The sequence below is a fragment of the Meles meles genome, chromosome 9, assembly GCF_922984935.1.
Source record: "Meles meles chromosome 9, mMelMel3.1 paternal haplotype, whole genome shotgun sequence".
Lineage (NCBI taxonomy): Eukaryota > Metazoa > Chordata > Mammalia > Carnivora > Mustelidae > Meles > Meles meles.
Genome location: NC_060074.1, coordinates 57714598 through 57739713, shown reverse-complemented (window position 1 = coordinate 57739713; position 25116 = coordinate 57714598). Strand labels below are relative to the sequence as shown.

The 25116-nt window shown below is 36.7% G+C and overlaps 1 protein-coding gene across 4 annotated transcripts in view; it reads left to right on the top strand.

The window, feature by feature from the left end:
- PLA2R1 (phospholipase A2 receptor 1) overlaps positions 1 to 20238 on the top strand; it is a 127004-nt gene extending 106766 nt beyond the window's left edge. For 2 of the 4 annotated variants that reach the window (XM_046019572.1, XM_046019571.1), the window contains 10 exons: positions 5297 to 5414; positions 6089 to 6219; positions 6577 to 6724; positions 10391 to 10629; positions 12208 to 12376; positions 13770 to 13910; positions 14441 to 14557; positions 15742 to 15918; positions 19086 to 19118; positions 19243 to 20238. In XM_046019572.1, coding sequence (XP_045875528.1) covers positions 5297 to 5414; positions 6089 to 6219; positions 6577 to 6724; positions 10391 to 10629; positions 12208 to 12376; positions 13770 to 13910; positions 14441 to 14557; positions 15742 to 15918; positions 19086 to 19118; positions 19243 to 19454 — 1485 coding nt within the window. In that variant the 3' untranslated portion in view covers positions 19455 to 20238. Of the gene's footprint in view, positions 1 to 5296; positions 5415 to 6088; positions 6220 to 6576; positions 6725 to 10390; positions 10634 to 12056; positions 12377 to 13769; positions 13911 to 14440; positions 14558 to 15741; positions 15919 to 19085; positions 19119 to 19242 lie in introns of those variants that run through there. The other 2 variants (XM_046019573.1, XM_046019575.1) reach the window with 2 other exon arrangements.
- Positions 20239 to 25116: the final 4878 nt, after the last annotated feature.

Genomic DNA, 25116 nt, shown 5'->3' with positions numbered 1-25116 from the left:
AGTCCAATTTATCTCATTTTTCTTTTGTTATTCATGCTTTTGGTGCCATATCTAAGGAAAGGTTGCCAAACCCAAGGTCATAAAATTTTACTTATTATGTTTCTTCTAAGAGGTTTACAGTTTTAGCTCTTATGTTAAGGTTTTGCTTTATTTTCAGTCAATTTTTGTACCTTGCGACTATTAGAACAGATGCACCCTGGAGTGTTCTATGTGGAAAAGCCACAAAGGAATGCCTAGCTTGTCTCAAAATCACACTTTTAATACAGACAGTGAGCAACCCCAAAGTAGGAACACAATTGTTTTAGTTACTAATCACTATTTCTCCCATGTATAAAAGAGGATATTTTAAAGAAATTCATAGCAAATCAAATCCTTGGCATTAGAGAAATAATTCTCAGAAACTCTCAATGGTTGTTTTTGGTTCAGGACTTGGTTATTTTCCTCTCCCCAGACTTCTTCACCTGCACAGCTGAACTCCAGTCCATGTTTTCTCTTGTGGAAGCATACTGAGTATGTATGTATAGAGGCATGGTAGCAGTAATGGTGGAGCAGACTCAGGGCAGGAGAGCAAGTAAATGCCTCCTTTGAAAGGAATAGAAAGGGGCATGAATAAAGCACAAACACACACGCGCGAGGAGAAAGACTTTCTGAAGCAGGATTGGAGCAGGATTAAAAATCCTCATGTAGCTCAAAATTTTTAAAAAATCTTTATAGATAATTAACGGCTAGATTAGTGGCTCACAGCCCTGATCAAATATTTAGAATCAGCCTGCGAGCTTTTTAAAAATGTCAAGGTGCAGGGGCATCCTTATGATTCTGATTTAATTAATCTGCATTGGATCTATGAATCAGTGTTTTTTAAAAGCTCCCTCGGTTATTCAAATGGGTAGCCAATATTTGCCCAGCAATGCAACAGTTGCACAACTTAGTCTTTGAATCATTCAGAGGATCTGACTACAAAATACTGTCACAGCAGGCTACCTGAAAAAAGAGATCTTTCCCAGAGTGAGGTTTCAGGTTCCCCAGGTGTCCTCACCCACCGGGCCTTCCCCTGCATTAAGATGGCTAAAATCCCGCCATTTGAGTCTCACACCTTTGCCTTGACTCTATTTTTTTTAAGGGCAATATTTCTGAGATTGCCTCATCTGTCATCAACACCTTGGAATAAGTGGGCTTATCAGATCATTAGAAAAATTGGTAATAGGAGGATTGAAAAGGAGAGCCCCATGGGGATGGCTCCCTTGATTAACAAAGTTACAGAAGGAAAACTGGGAGGTAGCAATGACATGTTTCAGGTCACAGTTCTTTTGCTTCTTATTTGTCATTTTCCTGGGAATAATTTTTTCTTTTTCTTTTTTCTAAGAAAAAAGTCCAAGTTGGTTGACTAATTATCCACCTTTAAGAGTTTTAAAACTCAGCTACCAGGAGTTAAGCATCTTTTCTAATGTTTCATCAATTATCTCCTCTATGTTTGATTATATATGAGTCTTAATCTGGGATTACCCCTAAAAGAGTGAGTCATCTAAGACAGTTGTCACAGCAGGGCTATAAGCAGAAAAAATTCTAAGTGTGCGTGTACTTGTGTGTATAGTAGGTTAACTCTAATGCTTCTACTCACATATTTTTTAAAAGATTTATTTATTTATTTATTTATTTATTTATTTATTTATTTATTTGAGGGAGAGAGAAAGAACAGGAGCAGGGCCGTGGGAGGAAGAGCAGGGAGAAGCAGACTCCCCGCTGAGCAGGGAGCCCAATGCAGGGCTTAGTCCTGGGACTCTGATCATGACCGGAGCAGAAGGCTGACACTTAACTGACTGAGCCACCCAGGTGTCCCATTCACATATTTTTATACAAGGATCTGGACTGAGTGCTAATGGCTGCTTTGCACACCTAGTTTGGAATTGGCCAAAATTTGATTTCATGTACAACATAGCTTTTCCTTTAAAAATACTCTCCTCTTTTCAAAAAAAAAAAGAACAGTATTCACATTATCAGCACTTTATTCATTCATTCATTTAACTATGCTGGATACTGATAATTTGATGGTAAGGAAAAAAAACCCAAAATCCCTTCTCTTTTGTAGCTTACAGACTAGAGGGGGAACAAACTTTAGCAAACCAATCAGGAGGGTAACACTATAACTGTAACACAGGCGATGAAAGGGAGTTACACAGTTCTCTACAAGTTTTTAACAGAAGAACCTGACTGAAGTTGTCAGAAGGACAGGAAGCATTAAAAGCAGGGGAGTGCAGGGTGTGCTAAAGTCCTGTGGTGAGAGGGAATGGACCTATTGAAGAAACTAAAGGAAGCATAGAGAACTAGAATGTGAAAAGTGAAATGAAAAAGAGTTTCTGTTTTTATCCTAAGAACAATAGGAAGCCCCTCAAGGGTTTTAACTAAAGAAGGACACACCAGGACTGAGTTTTGAAAAGAATCATTCATGCTACAATAGCAAAGACAGATGTGAAGGCAAGGATGAGGAAAGTTTTAAGAGTGGTTGGGAAGCTACTGTAATAATCCAGGCAAGAGAGAAGTAGTTTGGGCTAAGATAGAGAAGGCAGAGACTGTGATGTGGCAGTAATGGGAAGAATGGGGGAAGGCTCTGAGAAATGGGATGTATGTCTAAATGGTAAATGAAAAGTCGATGGAATGGGAAGGCAAAGAGATTCCCAGGTTTCAAGCTCATATAAATACGTGGCTGACTTTGCCAGTCAACATCAGTAAGAACACTGGAAAAGGACCAAGTTTGGGGGAAAGGTCATAAATTCCACTTTCAAATTTTGAGCTGGAAATTACTTTGAGATTAAAAAAAAGACTTTTGTGTTCAAAACTTGTTTGCAATACAGTAGGCTATCCTTAATTCCTGGTGATAATAAGAGATGCGTTAAACTTGATCACATTTTGCAAATTAGTAAGTAAACCATTTAAAATTAAGAGTGCTGTACTTCATCTTACTGCTTTGCTTTAATTACTAATGACACCATTTCAAACTGTGTTAGTAAATATGTTTTGGGGTTTGTTTGGCTTTTTTTAGAAATGATGAAGTTGTGGTAACAGGAAACAGTCAAGCTGGTGAATGGTGGCTGAGGCAAACATGGGGGGATGGGGAGTAAGAGGGTAGGGTAGGGGAGCATGTGTGTGTTTTCTGGAAAGATTTATTGAGCTAACTGAACCAATGAGGTTCATTGGTATTTATGAATGGTTCATTAGTATGACTATCTGAACACAAGGTGAATTCACATTAAATGATAAGACTGCCTAATAATTAGTGTGTGCCACTCACTGGACTTTGTAATTAGAGAAAAGAGACAAAATGAAAGGAAATAGATAAAGGAATAGTTGTTATAAAATTAAAATCATTTAAAGCCAATTCCCTTTCTTTGTGAAGCAAACAAGGTAAAGAGGACCAGAAGAATCGGAAATGTACTTCTGTTAGTTGGTAACTCCAGGCTACATCAGTGTTTCTGGTTTTTATCCTGAAAACAATAGACAATCCTTAATAGTTTTATTCATTATGTATGTATGTATGTATGTATGTATGTATTTATGGAAAATCCCTAATAGTTTTAAACTGAAAAGTGACATGATCAGGATTGTGTTCTGAAAAGAACTACCTGGGCACTACCGACATTTGGAGCTGGATAGGTCTTTGTTGCAAGGGGACTGACCTGTGCATTATAGAATGTTTAGCAGCATCTCTGTACTCTACCCACCAAAAGCAAAGCTCCCCCCTGGAGCTGTGACAACCAAAAACATCTCCAGACATTACTGAATGCTCCCCTTTGAGAATCATTGGACTAAATCTAGAATGCCTGAGAATGTCATTTGACAACTACTTAGGAGTCTGTTGGCTTTTATTATGTTCCATAAATATTTACTGGGGAACTTCTTTGTTGTGATGTTCAGAGAAGAGGGAGTCTCTCTGCTATTTAGGGAGTTTATGATGATGGGGAAGGATTGGGGGACTGAAATATAGAAACTAAAGGATGAGGAAAGATGTCTTTCCAAAGGAGGATGGGGAAGGATGCTCGCTCAAGTGTGGACTTCCACACTAGCCTAGAATTAATCTTGTAACTGGAGTTTTCTCAGTGGTGAAATCTTGAGATCTAACCTATCAATGACTGGGTTTGCCTGTGTTCATTGATAAGAGAATAGTTCATATGGAATATCCTTTGTTTACAGTCTCTCCTGACTTCTCTGGAACTTTGCCTGATCGCCTACAGCCTTTCTTTTCTCTCTCTCCCTCTCCCCTGACTCCACCTGGCCCTATTAACAAGTTTAAATTTCACTGACCCTCCCTGACCTGCCCAATAGTTACTGTTCCACTCCTCACCCCATAATGACAAACCATGCTGTGCTACAGACATGATTGTCTCATGAGTAACAAACAATTCTCACTGCCAAATCCCACAGCCTTCTTTTTATGTTCCATTGCCACTATTGGCCACCCTCCTTTCTGTTCTCTGTCCTAGGTTTCCCTGGGTCTGCCCTTGCTTTCCTTCCAACTGTGCTCGGTTTTTTTGTTTGTTTGTTTGTTTGTTTGTTTTGTTTTTTTCTTTCCTGACTCTTCCTTGTGGACTTACAAACCACACAGCTAACTCAAGGAATTAATGAATTTAAATACCCAATGTGGTTTGATTCCCTAGTATTCCTCTCTCATTTAAAGTGAAGAAGTGTTTTGTAAATAAAATTGAACTAAGCTATTAATTACTACCTCCAAATTTTTTAAAAATTAAGTCTACCACTATACACTTTGCAATCAGGCTGACTCATTTTATTTTTTTTTAAGATTTTTTAGTTATTTATTTGACAGAGAGAGATCACAAGTAGATAGAGAGGCAGGCAGAGAGAGAGAGAGGGAAGCAGGCTCCCTGCTGAGCAGAGAGCCTGATGCGGGACTGGATCCCAGGACCCCGAGATCATGACCTGAGCCGAAGGCAGCGGCCTAACCCACTGAGCCACCCAGGCGCCCTGGGCTAACTCATTTTTAAAAGGAATACTATTTTTCACTGAGTAGAAGACATTGTTCTGATATCCTGCATAACAAAACACATCCTTGCTTCTCTTCCTGCTGGATAGAAATGTAGGCAAATATTGACTTACCCTAAAAGCTGGCCCTCTGTTTTACTTTCACACCTTTGGAGCAGCTCAAAGAAAAAAATGAGTCATTTCCACTACAGAAAATTATAAAAAATTCTGAAGATTGATCCTCAGCGTCTTTAGGAGGTTTTTAACTCTTTTAGACAAATATGGAAATGAATGCTTTTTTTTTTTTTTTGATGTTTTTCAAAAGTGCCTTTTGGTGAAAATCCCCAAAGACCCAAGTGATTGGAAGAACTGGACGTCCGCTCAAGATTTCTGTGTTGAAGAAGGGGGAACACTAGTCGCCATTGAAAATGAGGTGGAGCAAGGTAGAGTACTCAATGTTCAATCAGGCAAAAATAACCATTTTTATTCAAATATTTATTTAAATGTTCCCCCAAATACTAATATTTCCAAATCCACATTGTAATCATTATATTACTGATGACACATTTTCAGTTTAACCTCTAAGGCTTATATCATGACATCTGTAAAAGTACATTGCATTGCTTATAAACTGCTGATTTTTGGAAGCTTTTGTCTCCCCAATAGCAGTGGAAAAAAATAAGGACATACGTATCATCTTTATTTCAAAATGGCTAAAATAATCTGAGGTATATTCTTTTATAATTGCACGATACAATTTTAGATCCCTTTAGATTTACCTGTACGCTTGTATTTGGTATTTAGGCAATTGTATACTTCAGTTTAAGTATAGTAGATAAATCCTCTTTTGTTTAGAAAGGCACTGAATGAACACTGGAAATAGTTTTGTTAATGATACGATGAGATCCCAGGTTTGGCCAGCTAATGTGTGTCAATTTAAACTGAAACAGATGTGAAAGAGACTGAATTACCTTAATAAGAACAAAGTAACAAATTCCTGCATTTGATTGGTAATTAAGTTTTGCTGTCATTTAAAATTACAGCTATAAACAGAATTCAATGATTATCCAAATAGTTTATATGGTATTAAATTTGATAATGTATTCATATTTTTCAGCTTTCATTACTATGAATCTTTTTGGCCAGACCACTAATGTGTGGATAGGGTTACAAAATGATAATTATGAGAAATGGGTAAATGGAAAGCCTGTGGCATACTCTAACTGGTCTCCATTTGATGTAATAAATGTAAGTTTTCAGATTTATTTTTTAGAAATTGTTTAGCAAGAGATCCTATTTGATACTTACTAAAGTGTTTTTTTACTTCCTATACTTTACAGGCATAAATTTTTATAATTCTGTTATCGATATATTAATTTTAATAATGCTATTACATATCATTTTCATGTGTTTCTATTACTATGTATTACTATCACAATAATTATTTATTTTGTAGGTTATGAAGTGATCTGTGACCAGGTTTGCTAAATGCAAAAAAAGCAATAATAGTGTTTGAATTTTTCAAATTGTTCTTAATAAAAATGTCAGTGTTATAATAATGCTTTATGTTACCATTTTTTTTAAAACATATGTATCTTTTTAAAGATTCCAAGTCATAACACCACTGAAGTTCAAAAACATATTCCTCTCTGTGCCTTGCTGTCAAGTAATCCTAATTTTCATTTCACTGGAAAATGGTATTTTGAAGACTGTGGAAAAGAAGGTCATGGGTTTGTTTGTGAAAAAATGCAAGGTAAGGAATAGTTGCTTTTTTATTCCTTTCATGTCTATGCCCCACTCTTCTCTTCCATACTTGTTTTACATAGTATATAACTGTCATTTTCATAGCTAACAGTGCCAGGCACTTACTTTTTGAGTTTTACATATAATTACTCATTTAATCTCCACTACCCCAGGATTATACCCTTTAGTGGGGTTCTAAAGACTACAGAGACCACTTGAGAGATAACCACATTTATGCATCCATATTGGCCATATTAAAAGGCTTTACTGCTTTGTTCTGGGTTTATGAGTATATTCAGGTAATGAAAAAGACATCAAGAAAATGTTGGAGGGCACCTGGGTGGCTCAGAGGGTTAAAGCCTCTGTCTTCAGCTCAGGTCATGATCTCAGGGTTCTGGGATCAAGTCCTGCATCGGGCTCTCTGCTCAGCGGGGAGCCTGTTTCCCCCTCTCTCTCTGCCTGCCTCTCTGTCTGCTTGTGATCTCTGTCAAATAAACAAATAAAATATTTTTAAAAAGAAAGAAAGAAAATGTTGGAAAAGAATCAGAGAAATAAACATTTCCTGCTTTCTTGGCAACCTAAAAATGCTGGTGGCTAAATTGCCATCCATTGACCTAAAATGTTAAGCTAAATATGTGGCTAAATATGGCATGTAGCATGTTTCTAGAGCCGATGATCAGAACCCCCAGTGAATTTTGGTGTGAAATACAAATACCATACTATTACACATAGTCAGTAGGGTTGATGATCAAGGCGTATGCACAATAAGTGACCTGAGTAATAAAAATAAAAACAGCAAGAACAACAACAATAGCTCATATCTCATGCTTTCACCAAGTGCAAGGCTTCCCTGTACCATGCTACTTTAAAAGACCATAGTTTGTGGCAGGAGCTGGGTGGAACGCTGGGCAGCCTGTTGTATATATACTTCCTTGGAATATTAATTATATCTCTTAGTGAGATATAATTCACATGCATGTGAACTCTTTAATGCACTAAGTATCATCCCCAGAAAGGCAACTGCAGGAACCCCGTTTCCTAATTCACAGTTATGACTTAAACATAGTAATAGTCAGGAACTGAAAGAAGATACCCAGTCAGTTATAGCAAGAGTATTATGAGAAGAGTAGAGTCTTGTAGGGAAAGAAATATCAATATACCATACACTCACACACTTATGATATACCTGCCACTGTGCCTTGGCTTCAGAAGCATTAAGGCAAAAAAGTAGGTAAAAGTCTCCCCATTTTACAGATGAGAAAGTTGAGGCTTAGAAAAAGTGAATAACATATTCAAGGTCTCTCAGTTAAAGACAATGATTCTATTCTATGACCTTGATGTTGATCTCTACTTTAAATTTTCCACTTCTTTAAACTCTGACCACTTTCTCTCTCTGATATTTTTGGGACTAACAATGTATATGTTCTTTAGATATAGTATAAAGTAGCTGTGGTTGAGAGCATAGGCATTGGAGCTCACACCCCTCCTTCCCCACCTCGGTACATAGCTGTCAGTGAAGTTTCTTATTGTCTCTGAACTTGATTTCCCCATCTGTCAAGTGGGATAATTATGTCTCACAGTCCCTCTCTCTTTCTCTCTCTCTCTCTCTCTCTATATATATATATACACCATGCTTAGCAAGTTGCCAGCATACTAACAAATGACAGTTGTGTCTATTATAATTTTAAAATATTATTTAACTACACAAATTTTTGTAACCGAAAATAAATGCCCAAATTCTGCTCTGCTTCTTTATTTGCCATATAAATATGTGCTTACATTGGACGTAGAGCCTAAGTCCTAACTTAGTCTAACTGCCTGAAAGATAAATATTTCCACATAACAGGGAGAAAAGGACAAAGGGACTTTGTTTACAATAGATATTTCTTTTTTAGGTCAATGGATGGCAAAATTATGTTGCTCAAAATCACTATGTCTTAAAGTTTGATGAAATCAATTACAATGAGAGAATTTTATATGTGTGAAAATACAGATACATAATGGGGGAAACAGTTGAATTGGTATTTAGGCCACATACTTGAAAAACTTCAGTTACCTTACCTTAACCTTACTAATTATTATTTTTAAAAATCTACTATGGTATTATACTGTGTTTTTAAACATTTTTATTTTTTAAGATTTTATTTATTTGTCAGAGAGAGAGAGAGAGCACAAGCAGGGGCCCGGGAGGCAGAGGCAGAAGCAGACTCCCCGCTGAGCAAGGATCCCAGTGTGGGACTCGATCCCAGGACCCTGAGATCATGACCCAAGCTGAAGGAAGCCACTTAACCAACTGAGACATCCAGCACATCCCTATACTATACTGGGTTAAAAAATAATAATAATTTTAGACTTGGTACATAGGCTGGCAAACAGACCTCTAGTAAAGAATAAACAGGTATAAACGTGTACTCCACAGTTTGGTTGGCAAATAGGTTAATTTCACTTTGGTTTCACAAAATGTACTACTATTATGTTGAGGTCACATTTTCAGGTAAAAGCCAAATTCCCATTTTGCCATTTTTACTTGGCATAAAGAATCAACATTTACAGAGCACCTGTTGTGTTCCAGGTACTATACTCCAAATACTGAGTTCCAATAAATGCCCTATATGATTATCTCTGAATTCTATCCACTCCCCTCTAAGGAAGGACTTATTCATCTCTTATGGAACAGAAATTTGAGGTTCAGAGGGATGACATATCTTCCCAAGGTCACTTAGCCCTGTGTAGTCAGGACTAGCATTGATTTTCAGGTCTTCCATCCTATCCACACCTCATCATGCTCTTTTTCAACCCCAGTGTAATAAAACCAGCTGGGAAGTATTCCAGCTACTTTGGATCAGACAGTTCAGAAACCTTCCCTTGTTTTTCTGTTTAGGATTTTCTAAAACTAGCCTATCCTAGTACATAATACAGTATAGAACAAAAAGGCAAGTCCACATATTAAAGAGGAAATGCCTTGCATGTAAAAACACAGGCTTCACTGTCACATAATCTGTCACTCATGAAAAAGAAAGCATCACTGATCATGTCTGGGAAAACCTTGCCTTTTAATTTGTAAATCTTGACGCTGACAGGTGACATATTAATAGTAAGTCTTTATGGAACTGTGTATATTTTAAGTGTTTATTAATGTAATTTTTAAACTTATTTTTAGAATTTATACATGTAAACATTAAACATGATAACAACTATCATGCAATCTCAAATTTAATAAATGGTGGTATTTGATAATATATACTTGTAAAATTATATTTGCAACATTGTATATGATAACATAATATACGTCAGTATTCTCTTAGTAAGTATTAAGTTCTGCCAGAGCAGTATGTGTTAGGCTGGGTGTAGGTAGTGGGATAAAACCTGCCTAAGGAGATCAGCTCCATCAAAAAGTGGTCAGTTTAAAAAGCGGCAATAAAAAAAGAGGAAATCTAGAAGTAGTTAACGATATATGTATACTTTTAAAGCCACTCATGCATTAAATCTCCTAACTGTTCTCATTCTTAAGCATCACCTATGCTTTCAGGTATTATCCTCATTTTGAAATAGTTCTGGGAAGGAAAACTCTGATGTTAACCACAGAATGGGCCCTTATGACAGGGATCCAAACTAAGATTTGCCTCCCCCTTTCTCAACCGGATGCTAAAAATGACTTCTCTTGTTCTTGTTCTAGATACCTCTGGACACAGTGTAAATACATCTGATATGTATCCAGTCCCCAATATCTTGGAATATGGGAACAGAACTTATAAAATAATTAATGCAAATATAACTTGGTATACAGCAATAAAAACCTGCCTAATGCATGGAGCAGAATTGGCCAGCATTACAGATCAGTATCACCAGTCCTTCCTCACTGTTATCCTCAACAGGATAGGACATGCCCATTGGATTGGACTATTCACTGCAGACGTAGGTATCTTAAATTCCTTGGAACATCCCTGCATAAGTAAGTTTCATATCTGCTTCCTTGTCATATGGCCACTAAAACTGACACCAAAAAAATTCCCAGAAACTATAGTAAATGTAACATTTAACTAATTGCTTTATAGAATAACTACTGACCAACCTTATGAAGAATCCATGACTACAAATTATAGGTATATACCTTTTTAAGAGTTTACATCCATTTGCCTAATTTCTGAGAATTAATGCCCTTCAAAGGTTCTCTGAAATTTTCTGAGCATCTGGGGATCCTGTCTCATGTGGGCAATGGAACACATCTTAAAGTCAAGTACCTGCATTTGAGTAATTTGTTGCATTTAAGAAATCCCCAAGAAAAATGGATCATGCTTCCTGCCTAGAAATGTGATTATTAATTAATTCAGTACCCCCTTGGAATTTAATATGTAGGTTTTCTCTCCCTCTAGGGATGTATTTTGGAAAGGAAGACATTTTAAGTTTTCTCTTTTTTTTTAAGTAAAAGCGTTATGTGTTCAAAGTACTGAAAAGTAAAATCTATCTATTCTATCCCAACCTCTGGTTCTACTCCCCAAAGAGAATTACTTGTAAACAGTTTCTTGTGTGTAATTTAGAAATTTTCTATATATGCACATATATATATGTATACATATATATAATGAATTAATATCTATATCATTTTTTAAGTAAAAATGAGGTCATACTACATGTTCTGTCCTTAAACTTGCTTTTTGTTTAATATACCTGGTACTGCTTTCCATGTGAGCACATAAATTCTAACACATTCTTTGGGACAGCACTACATAAGAATATACCGTATCATTCTCCCCTGAATAGAAATTGGGGGTTTTTTGCAATTTTTCACAACTACAATAATACAAACATCTTTGTGCAAGTTGGATAAATTTCTAGAAGTGAAATTGCTAAGCACACTTTAAATTTTAAGAGATAGTGCCATATTGCCCACCAAAAGTTTGTATTGACTTACATGCCAACAACTATGATGTCATTTTTTCATATCCTTATCAATACTGGGTATTGTCAAAATTTTAATCCTTGGCATGGGAATAGGTGAGAGAATGGTATTTTACAGTTGTATATTGTATTTTTGCATTACAGAATGTTTTAACTTCATGTAGTCACTTTTGCATTATGGCCTCTGGATTTTGTATCGGACTTGAAAAGATTTTCCCCACACCAAAAGGATAAAATATTTAGCCAAGTTCTCTTAGGCACTTAGGTTTTCAGTTTCATGTATGAATCTTTGATCAATCTGAAATTTGTTTTGGTGTCAACAACAAGATATTGATCAACTTCACTCCAATTGCTTACTGGGAAGTTATGGTGGTAGGGAACCAAGGATTCTCAAAGCCAAAAATGATACTGTTGTGACAGATAATTCTATTTCTTTTTGTCAGGACAAATTCACAAGCTGTCCTAGACTCCCTGAAAAAGAAGTCTAGATGTGGAAATATAAATCTATGTTTGAAGTAAGGGCTGCTCAAACAGCAATGGGCAAAGCCACCAGCAGTCCTAGCAAGGAAATGATGGCTCAATTTCCCTCCACAGAATGGTCTTAATTTTGACTGGTCTGATGGATCCAAATCTTCCTTCACTTTTTGGAAAGATGATGAGTCATCCATCTTGGGTGACTGTGTTTTTGCTGACACCAATGGGCGCTGGAGTAGCACAGCCTGTGAGTCATTTCTTCAAGGAGCAATTTGTCATGTACCTACTGGTAGGTTCAATTCTATTCAACTCAGCAAAAGACACACTGGGAACCTACTGTGTGCAAGGCACTGTGCTAAGCAGGAGCTCTGAGTAAGAGTAGCAAGAAGTATCTGCCCTCAAGAAGCCTCTGTTTGGTCTGTTAGGTGATGTTCAGGCACATAACTGTTATACCAGGCAGGGCTACCAAATGATGGAAAAGAGGTAGCAAGTGTTGTGGGGGTTAGAAGGAGAGAGAACACATCATATCCACTTGAGAATAAGTAGAAAGACTTCTTGAATGACATTACTATGGGGACCGGCGGGAGGTAGTCAGACAATGATGAGACATGGAGAGGCATTCTGAAAAGGAAAGTTTGGGCAAAGACATGGAAGGAAGAAAGGATTGGACATGTATAAAGCAAAGCTGGTGTTGTGGTTTGCCTGCATGACAGGGTACATATAAGGAGAGATGAGAAATCAGGCTGGAAACCTGCATTAAGAGCATGTATGAAGGAAAAGATAACTCTGCTTCTAAAATACCATAAAACTTATCCTTCCCTTTTCAATAGTCTTGCATTTATTGAGTACTTAAGAAGTGTCGGGCACTAGCTCATTTAAACTGCTGGTGTAGGGACACACTGGTTGGATCAGTTAGTAGAGCATGCAACTCTTCATCTCAGGGTCAGGAGTTTGAGTCCCATGTTGGGTGTAGAGATTACTTGGAAGAAAAAAAAATTTTTTCAATAAATTTCTCATGTAAGAAAGATGTTTTTGTTAGCTCTCTCTTTATAGATAAAGAAACCAAAGTGTGAGGAGGATAGGTAACATGCCAACAGTCATACACAATTAGGATCTCAGCATGGATTTGACTCTCATGCTTGACCACTGAAGCAAAGTCTACCTGAATTTTCCCTTAGTTACGTATGATGTTTTGTTATGCTATGTTATTTTCCTGAATGCATTATTTTCCCTCATAGGTTGATTGGCAGGTAATGATTTGCTAAATCTATAATATTCAGCACTGCCCAGAACATATTTTGTACATTTGGAAGTGCCTATTACGGACTTCATTCAGTTTCCAGTATTTCTATGAATCACATTCCCCAGTTTTTCCAACCTTTAGGATACCAATTATAAACACAAAAGACAACCACCCTCACCCATGCTGCACCCAAACTAATGCTAAGAAGTTATGCATTAATATACCCTGTTATGTGTAGGTAAAGATTATTTCTGCCAGAAATGCTACAAACCAGTCTTGCTTTTATAATCATTTATATTAAGCCCACTCTTTCAGAGTATTATCACGAAAATCTCATTACACATATTTATCTTAGTCTGTCATAGAATTTAATGCAATGTTTATCTTAATAAATGAACCCAATCACCACCCTAAAATCATAACTGATTTTTGTTCATAGAAACAAAACCATTTGGACACCCAGAGTTGTGCTCAGAAACATCTATTCCCTGGATAAAATTCAAAAGTAATTGCTACAGTTTTTCTACAGTCCTAAACAGTATGAGTTTTGAGGCTGCTCATGAATTTTGCAAAAAGGAAGGTAATTCTTTTGTGATGGTAAAATGCTTTCAATGCATTCCTTCTTGACATTTCAGTAAACAATGTGGTTTTCTTCATTTGTCTGATTATTTAGTGACTTTAGGAACAAAAAAAAAAAATTGAAAAAATAAATACTATTGAATTTGCTTGTTTGGGGATGGTTTATCTATGAAATTCAATGTCCAGGATAGAATTTGAAAACCCAAGATGATGTTTCAGAATACTACACTTCCCCAAGAAAATGTTCCTTTTGAATGCATTTGAATTACAAATTTTTAAAGTTTCCTAAAATTAACATTCTATGCTTTGACTTCTTATGTACAACCTTGTGTCTTTTAATAAATGTGGCATAACTTTTAAATTTTTAATCAAAAATCACTTATTTACAACAGAAATTTTCACTCTGCAAAGACTGAACTTTACAAATTATGATATAGGAGACTTTTTTAAACTGTATTTTTAAACTGTATTTTTAACAGTATTACACATAAACACAAATGCTTGCTTATTTATTGCTTATCTCTTTTGTAGGGTCTAATCTTTTAACAATCAAGGATGAGGATGAAAATTCATTTCTCCTAGAAGAGCTTTTTGCTTTTGGTTCTTCTGTCCAGATGGTTTGGTTGAATGCTCAGTTTGATGGTGACAGTAAGTGATTTGGGTAGAGAAAAGGAGAGGGCATAAATAAATACATGGTGGGTGATCAAGGTTGATGGTGGTCAATAGCATGAATCCTAAAGCCATTTCTTCCAAAGACAATATTGCCAACCCTTTGCTATACCCTTGGGTCTTGTGAAATAATCCCACAATACCAAAAATGGAAACAAGCAAACAATAAGTTTATCTTATACTTACCTTCACATCATGAAGATTCTTGGATGGAAACTTGTGTTCACAGACTTGGTCAGAGACAATAAAACCCTATTTATTTGAAAATACCCAGATTATTCCTCAATGTTATAAAAGCACAAGAGTTATAGAAGTGTTTCAGGGATAAATTGTGCCATTAGAATTACTTGATTCTCATAAAAACCAGGGTTTGTTATCAAATGAGAGCGTGACATTCTTCTCTCTATATAATTGATGGTTATTTAAAGTACTTGTAAAGAAAATTATCTTAATTGGTATGGAGAACTTACTACAGTGGTATGCCAAGGGGGAGGGTGGGTCCACTCTGATAAGGAGGAGTGTTGCAACCAGAGACATTGTTTAGAATTTCTAGTTCATTGTGAAAATAAAAAGATGACCAACTTTTAGTTCCTTTTATCATTGGTTTTAAATCCTTTCAGACAGTTTGGCTACCGTGGCCATTGCTACTATAAACATTGGGGTACAGATGGCCCTTCTAAAATAAATAAATAAATAAATCCTTTCAGACAATGCACCACCATTATTGCTTACACATGGATGGACTCATTGCCCCCATCCTTCAGTACCCCAGTGCTTGCTTTTTAAAGATATTCACTGTAAAATTATTTTAGAAAGTGAGCTATTTTGCAATGATATAGGAGTTAGGACTGAAAATGATTTCTTTAAATTGATTATAATGATTGGGAATATTTCAAAATTCAAACTGTTATATTTAGAAAGATGATATTCTAAATGAACTAAATTAGAACAATATATCTAAAATAAATAGAAAGCTGTTCATAAGGCAACTTTACTAATACCTGCCTTGTGATGTTGAGTTTATGACTGTACCTAAGAGTTGCATGCACCAGGTAAGGAAACAATCTCATTAATTGAGGAGCTGCTTTTTATGGCTCACTCCAGTCTTAGTATATTTGATAATTGTACATATAATTCATAGTAAGTCAACAATTTTTCCACAGATGAAACCATAAAGTGGTTTGATGGAACTCCCACAGATCAGTCAAACTGGGGCATTCGGAAGCCAGAGATGGATCATGTCAAACCCCATCTGTGCATTGCCCTGAGGATCGCAGAAGGAGTATGGCAGTTATCCCCATGTCAAGAAAAAAAAGGATTTATATGCAAAATGGGAGCAGGTGGGTAAAGCCAGAGGGTAATTCTTCATTTTGATTCTACCCTGACTAATGTTGACCCACCTCTGTAGCATTTAAAGCTTTGAAAATCCAAGTATTCAGGGACTATTCAGATAGAATCTAACATTATCATCTTGTTCAACTTCAAACAAGTCAGAGGGCATTTCCGCTCCTTGTTTCTCTAATACAAAGGAAAAAAAAAATCATTATAAAGACTATGACTTTCCAGTGTCTCCCTAGCTGTTAATGGGCAAAAAAGCAGTTTAACCTCAAAAAAAATGGAACTAGCAGTGTTAACCAACAGCCCTTATTCTGGCAACCGGTACTCAGAAATTTTAAGATTCATCTTCAGTCCCAGAAAAAATAATCTAGGCCTTAGGTATTCTTGTTGTGGGTGAGTAGATGTGATTCTGTGTTGCTAGCCATACTATATTACAAAAGTCATATTTTTTTTAAAGGAAACTTCTTTTTTTTTTAAAGATTTTATTTATTTATTTCACAGACAGAGATCGCAAGTAGGCAGAGAAGCAGGCAGAGAGAGAGGAGGAAGCAGGCTCCCTGCTGAGCAGAGAGCCTGATGTGGGGCTTGATCCCAGGACCCTGAGATCATGACCTGAGCCGAAGGCAGAGGCTTTAACCCACTGAGCCACCCAGGTGCCCCACAAAAGTCATATTTTAACTTTGTCTTGAGCTACATAGTTTGTGGTGATAAAAAGAAATAATAATTTTAGAAATCTAAGCCAGAAAATTCTAGTCAGTTGCAAACAATACAGAGATTTCTAAGATAGGATGTTAACAATGATCATTAACAGTAGAAATGTGTTTTTATTTTTTATTATTTTTAATGATTTTTTTAAGATTTTATTTATTTATTTGACAGAGATCACAAGTAGTCAGAGAGAGACGGAGAAGCAGGCTCTCTGCTGAGCAGAGAGCCCGATGCGGGACTCGATCCCAGGACCCTGGGATCATGACCTAAGCTGAAGACAAGGCTTTAACCCATTGAGCCACCCAGGCACCTAGAAATGTGTTTTTAATAATAATCACATTTCTAGATACTCGCATTGCAGAGAAGGAGGAATTGGTGTGGTCCCGGCTGCTGGTGAAGGTTTCTGAGAAGAGAGAAGGTTTTAGCATCTCAAGAGATAAAGAGAATAGAGAAGGGAAGGCACATCTGACAAAATCCCAGTATGACCAAAGGCAGCAGTTGACAATGAGCATAGATAGAGTCAAGGGCTCACCTTGGGTGGTGATGGGAATAAAACTGGGCAGTAATGTAGGATCCATTCACGGAGAGCACCAGTATTAAGAGCTGAACCTGATGGGGAAGAAGACACAGAACCCCTATGTGCTCTGTAGACACCTGCAGTGGAATCACACTCATCCAGATGTAAAGGGAGGCAGTTGTAATTTGAGCAATAGAACTAGGAACATGAGGAAGAAAAAATCGTCAGGTTTCTGTGATCTAATTAGACACTGGGGCAGAATGAAGGAGAAAAAAACTGGTAGGTATTGGCACGAACGTTCAAGCCCCAGTAGCCTAGATAGCAACTCTGTGTGGAAAACATGACTAAGCCTAATAACTAGTGTGCCCAAGTGATCAATAGCATTTAATTTTAAAACCAAATCAGAAATACCTCATGTCTGTACAGGGCTGTAAATCTTCCTATAATATAGAGGACACCTCTTTCATCCCTCACAGCAACTTCCTAAGGCTCTGGAAGAGATATAATATTCCCTTTTTACAGATGAGAAAAGCACTGGGGCTACATCAAGGACCATGTTCCAAATATTCTGACTCTACAGTCTTCTTCTGTATCTGCCCACTGCCTGCATCCAGAGAATAAAAACTCTTTTACAGTCTTTCTTTAAAAAGTATCTTCACACAGACACATAATATGTTTTCAATTGTATTATGAAAAAGTGTGCAGAATTATTTTTAAAAGTATTTTTTTTAATTTATTTTTTTATTTGACAGAGAGAGATCACAAGTAGATAGAGAGGCAGGCAGAGAGAGAGAGAGGGAAGCAGGCTCGCCGCCGAGCAGAGAGCCCGATGTGGGACTCGATCCCAGGACCCTGAGACCGTGACCCGAGCCGAAGGCAGCGGCTTAACCCACTGAGCCACCCAGGCACCCCCAGTATTATTTTTAAATCACAAAAATGTGGTTTTGCTGTTGGTGACAATGTTTCAAGTCTGTAAGAGTGAATGGGCAGAAGTACTGCACCTAGGCACTTCTCCACTCACAACCCCTTTACTGATCTTCCTCTGAGTTATTCTCTACATATTCCTCTGGATCTTTACCTAGATTAAAAATAGCAGGGCTCAAATTTATAGATACAGTCTACTTGAAAGAGACACTTTTCTACAGTAGAAAGTCCTCAAACAGGCACTCTCCAATTTTTTGAGTGGAGGAGCTATTATTCATTTCCTGAGATTCTTGAGATAGCAAAGGTGAGAATGTGATGATTTTTAAATCCTTGCATGGGGCTAAAGAGATTATCATTGCTGGACAAACTCCATCTCAGATCTTAACAAAACTTAGTTCTTGGGGCGCCTGGGTGGCTCAGTGGGTTAAAGCCTCTGCCTTTGGCTCAGGTCATGATCCCAGGGTCCTGGGATCGAGCCCCGCATCGGGCTCTCTGCTCCGCAGGGAGCCTGCTTCCTCCTCTCTCTCTGCCTGCCTCTCTGCCTAGTTGTGATTTCTCTCTGTCAAATAAATAAAATATTTAAAAAAAAAAAAACTTAGTTCTTTGCATGCAGGGACTATATTTTATTCATATTTTTATTGCAGCACAGTGCTGAAACCGGATGGAAATTTTTCAGCTTAAAAAAAAAAAAGCTGGGTATATGTTTGTGAGCAATAATAATGATTACAATAAATCAGGGGTCAGCAAAATTTTCTTGTAAAGGGCCAGACAGTAAATATTTTAGGCTTTGGTGGCCATATAGTCCCTGTCACGCTGCCTTTGTAGCATGAAAGCAGCCACAGACAATGCATAAATGGATGAGTGTGGCTGAGTTCCAACAAAACATTATTTTTAAAAACAAAGCACCAGATCTGATCCATGAGCCATAGTTTGTTAAGCCCTGCTATAAATAATAACATAATTTTGCTGAATTAACAGAAAATTTTCATCTCAGTTTTTTTTCTTTTGTTTTTGTTTTAGATATTCATGCAGTAAAGGAGCATTCAGGAAAAGGTAGGTTTGAACAGTACAGAACATTTTGATTTCTCTTAGAAATAATAATATAGAAAGTAACTATGAGATAGTATCTATCTTAACTCATTGTCATTGAACTTTTCCTTTTTTCATCTTATCTCAGGACCAAGTCACAGTATTGTACCTCTTGCAGTAGGACTCACACTGATAGTGATTCTGGCACTTTCCACACTTTCCTTCTGCATATACAAGCACAACAGAGGTGTCTTCAGGAGACTTGCACAATTTGGGAATCCTTACTACCCTACAACCAACTTCAGCACAGTACATTTGGAAGAAAATATTCTCATTTGTGATCTTGAGAAGACTGACTAATAACAATGAATTCAGAGAATGCCACAGCCCTAACGATAAGTAAAGACTTAGGAGGAGTCTCCCCCCCCCATTTTCCTTTGCAACCAGAGGCCACTATAATTTGAACTGTGTCACTATTTTAATTATTCTTAAACTGATTACTGGTTTTGAACTGTAACCAAATCAGATGGGTGTTGATTTATTCATTTCCCCAAACTGTGATCTATTCTTAAAACGGGGAAATTATACAATGGTTACTAGTCGGAAAACAGGAACTATTAAAAGTAACTCCCTATGAAGACTCTCAAACCCATGTGAATAATAGGTTTTGTATTACTATGTTTCTACTGAAATTTTAAAATAATTTTCAAACTAATCTGACCTATTCAGACATTTACTCACACTCATTCCATCAAAAAAGAGAGGAAATGAAACAAATTATAAAACTCTATGCTTGTATATAAGATGAAAAGTTGAAGTCTTCTGAGAGGTTTCTTGTTTGTTTTTTAATTTAGTCACTTTAACATCAGGGTTTAGAAAACCAATTTCTAAACTCAAAACTCACATGTTCTGGGCTCTAACCTAATATTTAGGGTGATATTTGTTTTTATTAGTTCTGACTTCTCAAACTAAAGAAGAAAAATGACCTGTCTTTAAATAGGAAAGATCTTGGTTAGCAACACACTTGCATAAGCAACTAAATAATGTGGCCTAAAACCTTCAATTACTAAATGATGACTGTGTTTGATACTTTAAAATATAGATAAGCTTAAAAGAATTTATTAAAATTTCACTATCATTAAGACTCATGGCCTTTATTAAAACCAAAGGTATAAAGTAATCCATAACTCTCCTAACAACTGAAAGATATAAAATATAATTTAAATCTAAAGGAGAAAAAATGAAGATGTGAATTACAGTACCATTAGAACCACACTAGAAAATATATTGAGAAGTACTAAATAAATGACTCTCCAATTATAATCTAGCTACCTTTGCTATATAAACAAATTTATGTGAAGTATTCTATTTAGTAAACTATGGTTCTTAAGAACCATCTCTGTTTGTGTTGGACTAGTCAGTGCAGTTGGTAAATAATGATTAATAGCATGACACTGTCCATAAATTAAATATCACAGATTTGACTTTCCTTCACGAATTTCTCATCATGGAAAAGTGACTTCATAATCAAATTTTTAAAGTTTACTCATTATCTAAATGCTCATTTGCATTCCTATTAAGAACCAAGTGCCATTCTAGAAACTGGATGTATGTATTGGGGTGAGCAAATTAATGAGAACTTGTTTTTATGTCACTTATTTCCTGATGAGAGAAAAGTGAGAAAAATCCAGTAAATTCATAAGTGGAAAATACCAGATGGTTATGAAGATTAAGTAAGGTCTTGTGATAGAGAGGAACTGGGAGAATCTCAAGGCCTCCCCAGAGTGTGCATTTTTAATTATTACACCCAACTGCCTTGAAACAAGCCGCCACTAGTCACAAGGTGGAGCTCTGGGAGAAAGTATGAGTGAATCTCTAAGTGAAAAGCCATCACCATTAGAAACAGAATTTGATGAGCATACCCTAAGAAGGGAGTCTTTGTGGCCTGAATCAGTTAATACAGTTTCCAAAAGCTTCCAAAAAGCTTCCAGTACAGCTCTTTGATCCTGGTGTGTAGCTCACACACTAGGACAATCTACTTCCATAATTTTTTTTTGAAGTTTTGAGACTTCAAGTTTTAAAAGATATTATATTATGTAGCAGTTATATATTTATAATTCACGAGAATAATTGGCTTGAACTAACCAGGTGGCATAAAAGCCCAATTTAACAATCTGTCAAGTGAAATTAAAGTTCTATTCTTTTCAGTGGTCTTGGTAAAAACTGCTAATCAATTATCCTCCTAGTCAAGGTATATTGAAGTGGAAGAGTCACACATAACAGTTTGACAAAGTATGTCATTAATAAAGTGGTTTTGCAGAAAGAAACTGCTCTGTTTGTCAATGCTCTGTACTTTGCTATTTAGTATTGAGCGACATCTCTGGGGAATCTGTCCCCATGGACAGGATCATGCACTCCTTCCCATTACTGAAATTTCAGAAATAGAAAGTACTGAAATATTATGTTTTATTTATAGATGTGCACTTTAAAAAACTTTTTGTACATCTATTTTTAATCTGAACTAGATTTCATAACTATAGCATAAAAAGCAAAAAAGCATCAGGGTCACAAACTCACCCACACAAAATTAATGTGCCCATCTCCAAAAAAAAAAAAAAAAAAAAAAAAAATCAGTTATTATCCATGACTCTGGGTAATGGGAAATCTTGGATTTTTCAATTAAAGATATCTTGGGCTCTTCCAATTCTAACCGTCTTCTTTCAGTTTAAATGCTTCTTCAGTTGAAAGTTCCACTTCCTGGGGTGCCTGGGTGGCTCAGTGGATTAAAGCCTCTGCCTTCAGCTCAGGTCATGATCCCAGGGTCCTGGGATCGAGCCCCGCATCGGGGTCCCTTCTCAGCGGTGAGCCTGCTTCTCCCTCTCGCTCTCTGCCTGCCTCTCTGCCTACTTGTGATCTCTGTCTGTCAAATAAATAAATAAAATCTTAAAAAAAAAAGAAAGTTCCACTTCCTATCAAGGGTGGAGTAGGTGGTCTCTTTACACAAACAGACTTTTAGAGTTTCCTCTTCCTCCTCAAAATGGTGTTGGATGTATGAGAACTTGTGTTGTTGTAGTACTGGGGAAGAGAAGGTGATAAAGCCACCATAAAAGTGTGTTATCTGTGTCCACTGAGGGTAGCTCTCTGGCTCCACTCCTAGGAACTTTGCTGGCATCAGATATGAAGCCCATAGTTGGTACAACCTGTAGTCTATTCTCTTTGATTTGGCTCCTTTCCAGCTCTCCCTATCACTGCCCTATCCCCAATATACTGGTTGTGACTCCCATTCAATTGTCTACCTGGACACTCAGTTATACAAAGGCCACTTCACCTCTGCAGTAGTGAGACCTATCTAGCATCATCAGTTACTCCATTAGGGTAGGCCAAGTGCTGGAAGGTCAATCCCAAAATCTCAGTGGCTGAACACAGCAAAGGTTTATATCTCGACAGTGGGTTTGCAGTAGGACTTTGCATTCATGTGTCCAGGCATCTCCTATATAGGAGGACCTCCAACTTAGAGGGCCTTGGGGTCCTCCAATGGACCTCCTACTTGTACCTGACAGAAGCTAACTTGGGACCTATCTTTGATTAAGTACGTAGCTTTCATGGACTATTGAAATACATTCCTTAAGTTAACAGTCTCCATACTAAGGACACATATCCTGAAGGTACATAAAGATTTCCAAGGAACAGAAGGGCATGGATATTTTTTAAGGAGCTCAGTTTCCAGAATCTTTAACCTTCATATATATTCTTTCTTAGAACTAACTTGCATGGGAACACATGTGAGAGCATAGTGTCATGCTGGTTCTTCTTTTCCACCTCTCTTGTACAAATGCCTATCTCTACCTTAAAAAAACAAAAACAAAAACAAAAACAAAAAACCATGGCTTTCACTCCAAATCTTGGTATGATGCTTTATCTTGGGAAAATTCTCCACAGCACCAAACAAATGGAAAAAAATTCAAAGTCATGATGTCAGTGAAGCTTCTTTTAATAAAAGAATTCTAAAACCAGTGTAGAGCCTCATGTCTTTCCCTGTGTTCATACATTTTTTGATGAAGGATGAAGTGATGAATGAGATATTCCATGTCAGGATATTCTAAGTTAATATGCATTATACAGTGGAACAAGAGAACTGATAACTACTACTTTTTATTTAAGACTATCTTGTGCAGCCCCTAACTATTGTCAGAGAAGGTATTTCTGGAGAAATTTCTGGTGAAAGCAAAGGAAGTGTAGATATTGATAAGAACCTGACACCTTACCTTATCCTAATGAAAAGCTTAAGGCAAAGCTCTATGCTTTATCTGTCTTAGAAGATTTCTAAGTGAAGATGAGTATTAACATGCTCATTGAATTGAAAACATGAATCAGATTTTTTTCTGATCACTTACTTGTCTTATTTTGCTCAGGGATTTGACAATGACGATTGGCCTTACCTATTGAGTTTTATGATGAATGTTTTTCATTACCTGAATAAACTAAATTGGCAACTCCAGTGTCATGATTAAAGCAGTTATTAAGATAAAGACATTTTAATAAGAAGATGGTATTGACAAAACTATAACAATATATAATTTCCCCAACCTTACTTTGTATATCAGATCAAACAAGAGGTGCCGATGAGTGAAAGAGTAACAGGCATAATTAATAGTCATTTGAAAAGTCTTAGTAAAGTCTATTAATTTTACTTCTAGGAAACTGACAAAGTAAATCATTTTAATGACTGGGTAACAAATCCTTTTGCCCAAAACCAGACAAGGATCCCACCAAAAAAGAGAACTACAGACCAATATCCTTGATGAACACAGATGCAAAAATTCTCACCAAAATACTAGCCAATAGGATTCAGCAGTACATTAAAAGGATTATTCACCACGACCAAGTGGGATTTATTCCAGGGCTGCAAGGTTGGTTCAACAACCACAAATCAATCAATGTGATACAACACATTAATAAAAGAAAGAACAAGAACCATATGATACTTTCAATAGATGCTGAAAAAGCATTTGACAAAGTACAGCATCCTTTCCTGATCAAAACTCTTCAAAGTGTAGGGATAGAGGGCACATACCTCAATATTATCAAAGCCATCTATGAAAAACCCACCGCAATATCATTCTCAATGGAGGAGAACTGAAAGCTTTTCCTCTAAGTTCAGGAACACGGCAGGGATGTCCATTATCACCACTGCTCTTCAACATAGTACTAGAAGTCCTAGCCTCAGCAATCAGACAACAAAAGGAAATTAAAGGCATCCAAATTGGCAGAGAAGAAGTCAAACTATCACTCTTCGCAGATGATATGATACTATATTTGGAAAACCCAAAAGACTCCACTCCAAAACTGCTAGAACTTGTAGAGGAATTCAGTAAAGTGTCAGGATATAAAATCAATGCACAGAAATCAATTGCATTTCTGTACACCAACAACAAGACAGAAGAAAGAGAAATTAAGGAGTCAATCCCATTTACAATTGCACCCAAAACTATAAGATACCTAGGAATAAACCTAACCAAAGAGGCTAAGAATCTATATGCAGAAAACTATAAAGTACTCATGAAAGAAATTGAGAAAGACACAAAGAAATGGAAAAATGTTCCATGCTCATGGATTGGAAGAATAAATATTGTGAAAATGTCTATGCTACCTAAAGCAATCTACACATTTAATGCAATCCCTATCAAAATACCATCCATTTTTTTCAAAGAAATGGAACAAATAATCCTAAAATTTATATGGAACCAGAAAAGACCTCGAATAGCCAAAGGAATATTGAAAAAGAAAGCCAAAGTTGGTGGCATCACAATTCCGGACTTCAAGCTCTATTACAAAGCTGTCATCATCAAGACAGCATGGTACTGGCATATAGTACAAAAACAGACACATAGATCAATGGAACAGAATAGAGAACCCAGAAATAGACCCTCAACTCTATGGTCAACTAATCTTCAACAAAGCAGGAAAGAATGTCCAATGGAAAAAAGGCAGCCTCTTCAATAAATGGTGCTGGGAAAATTGG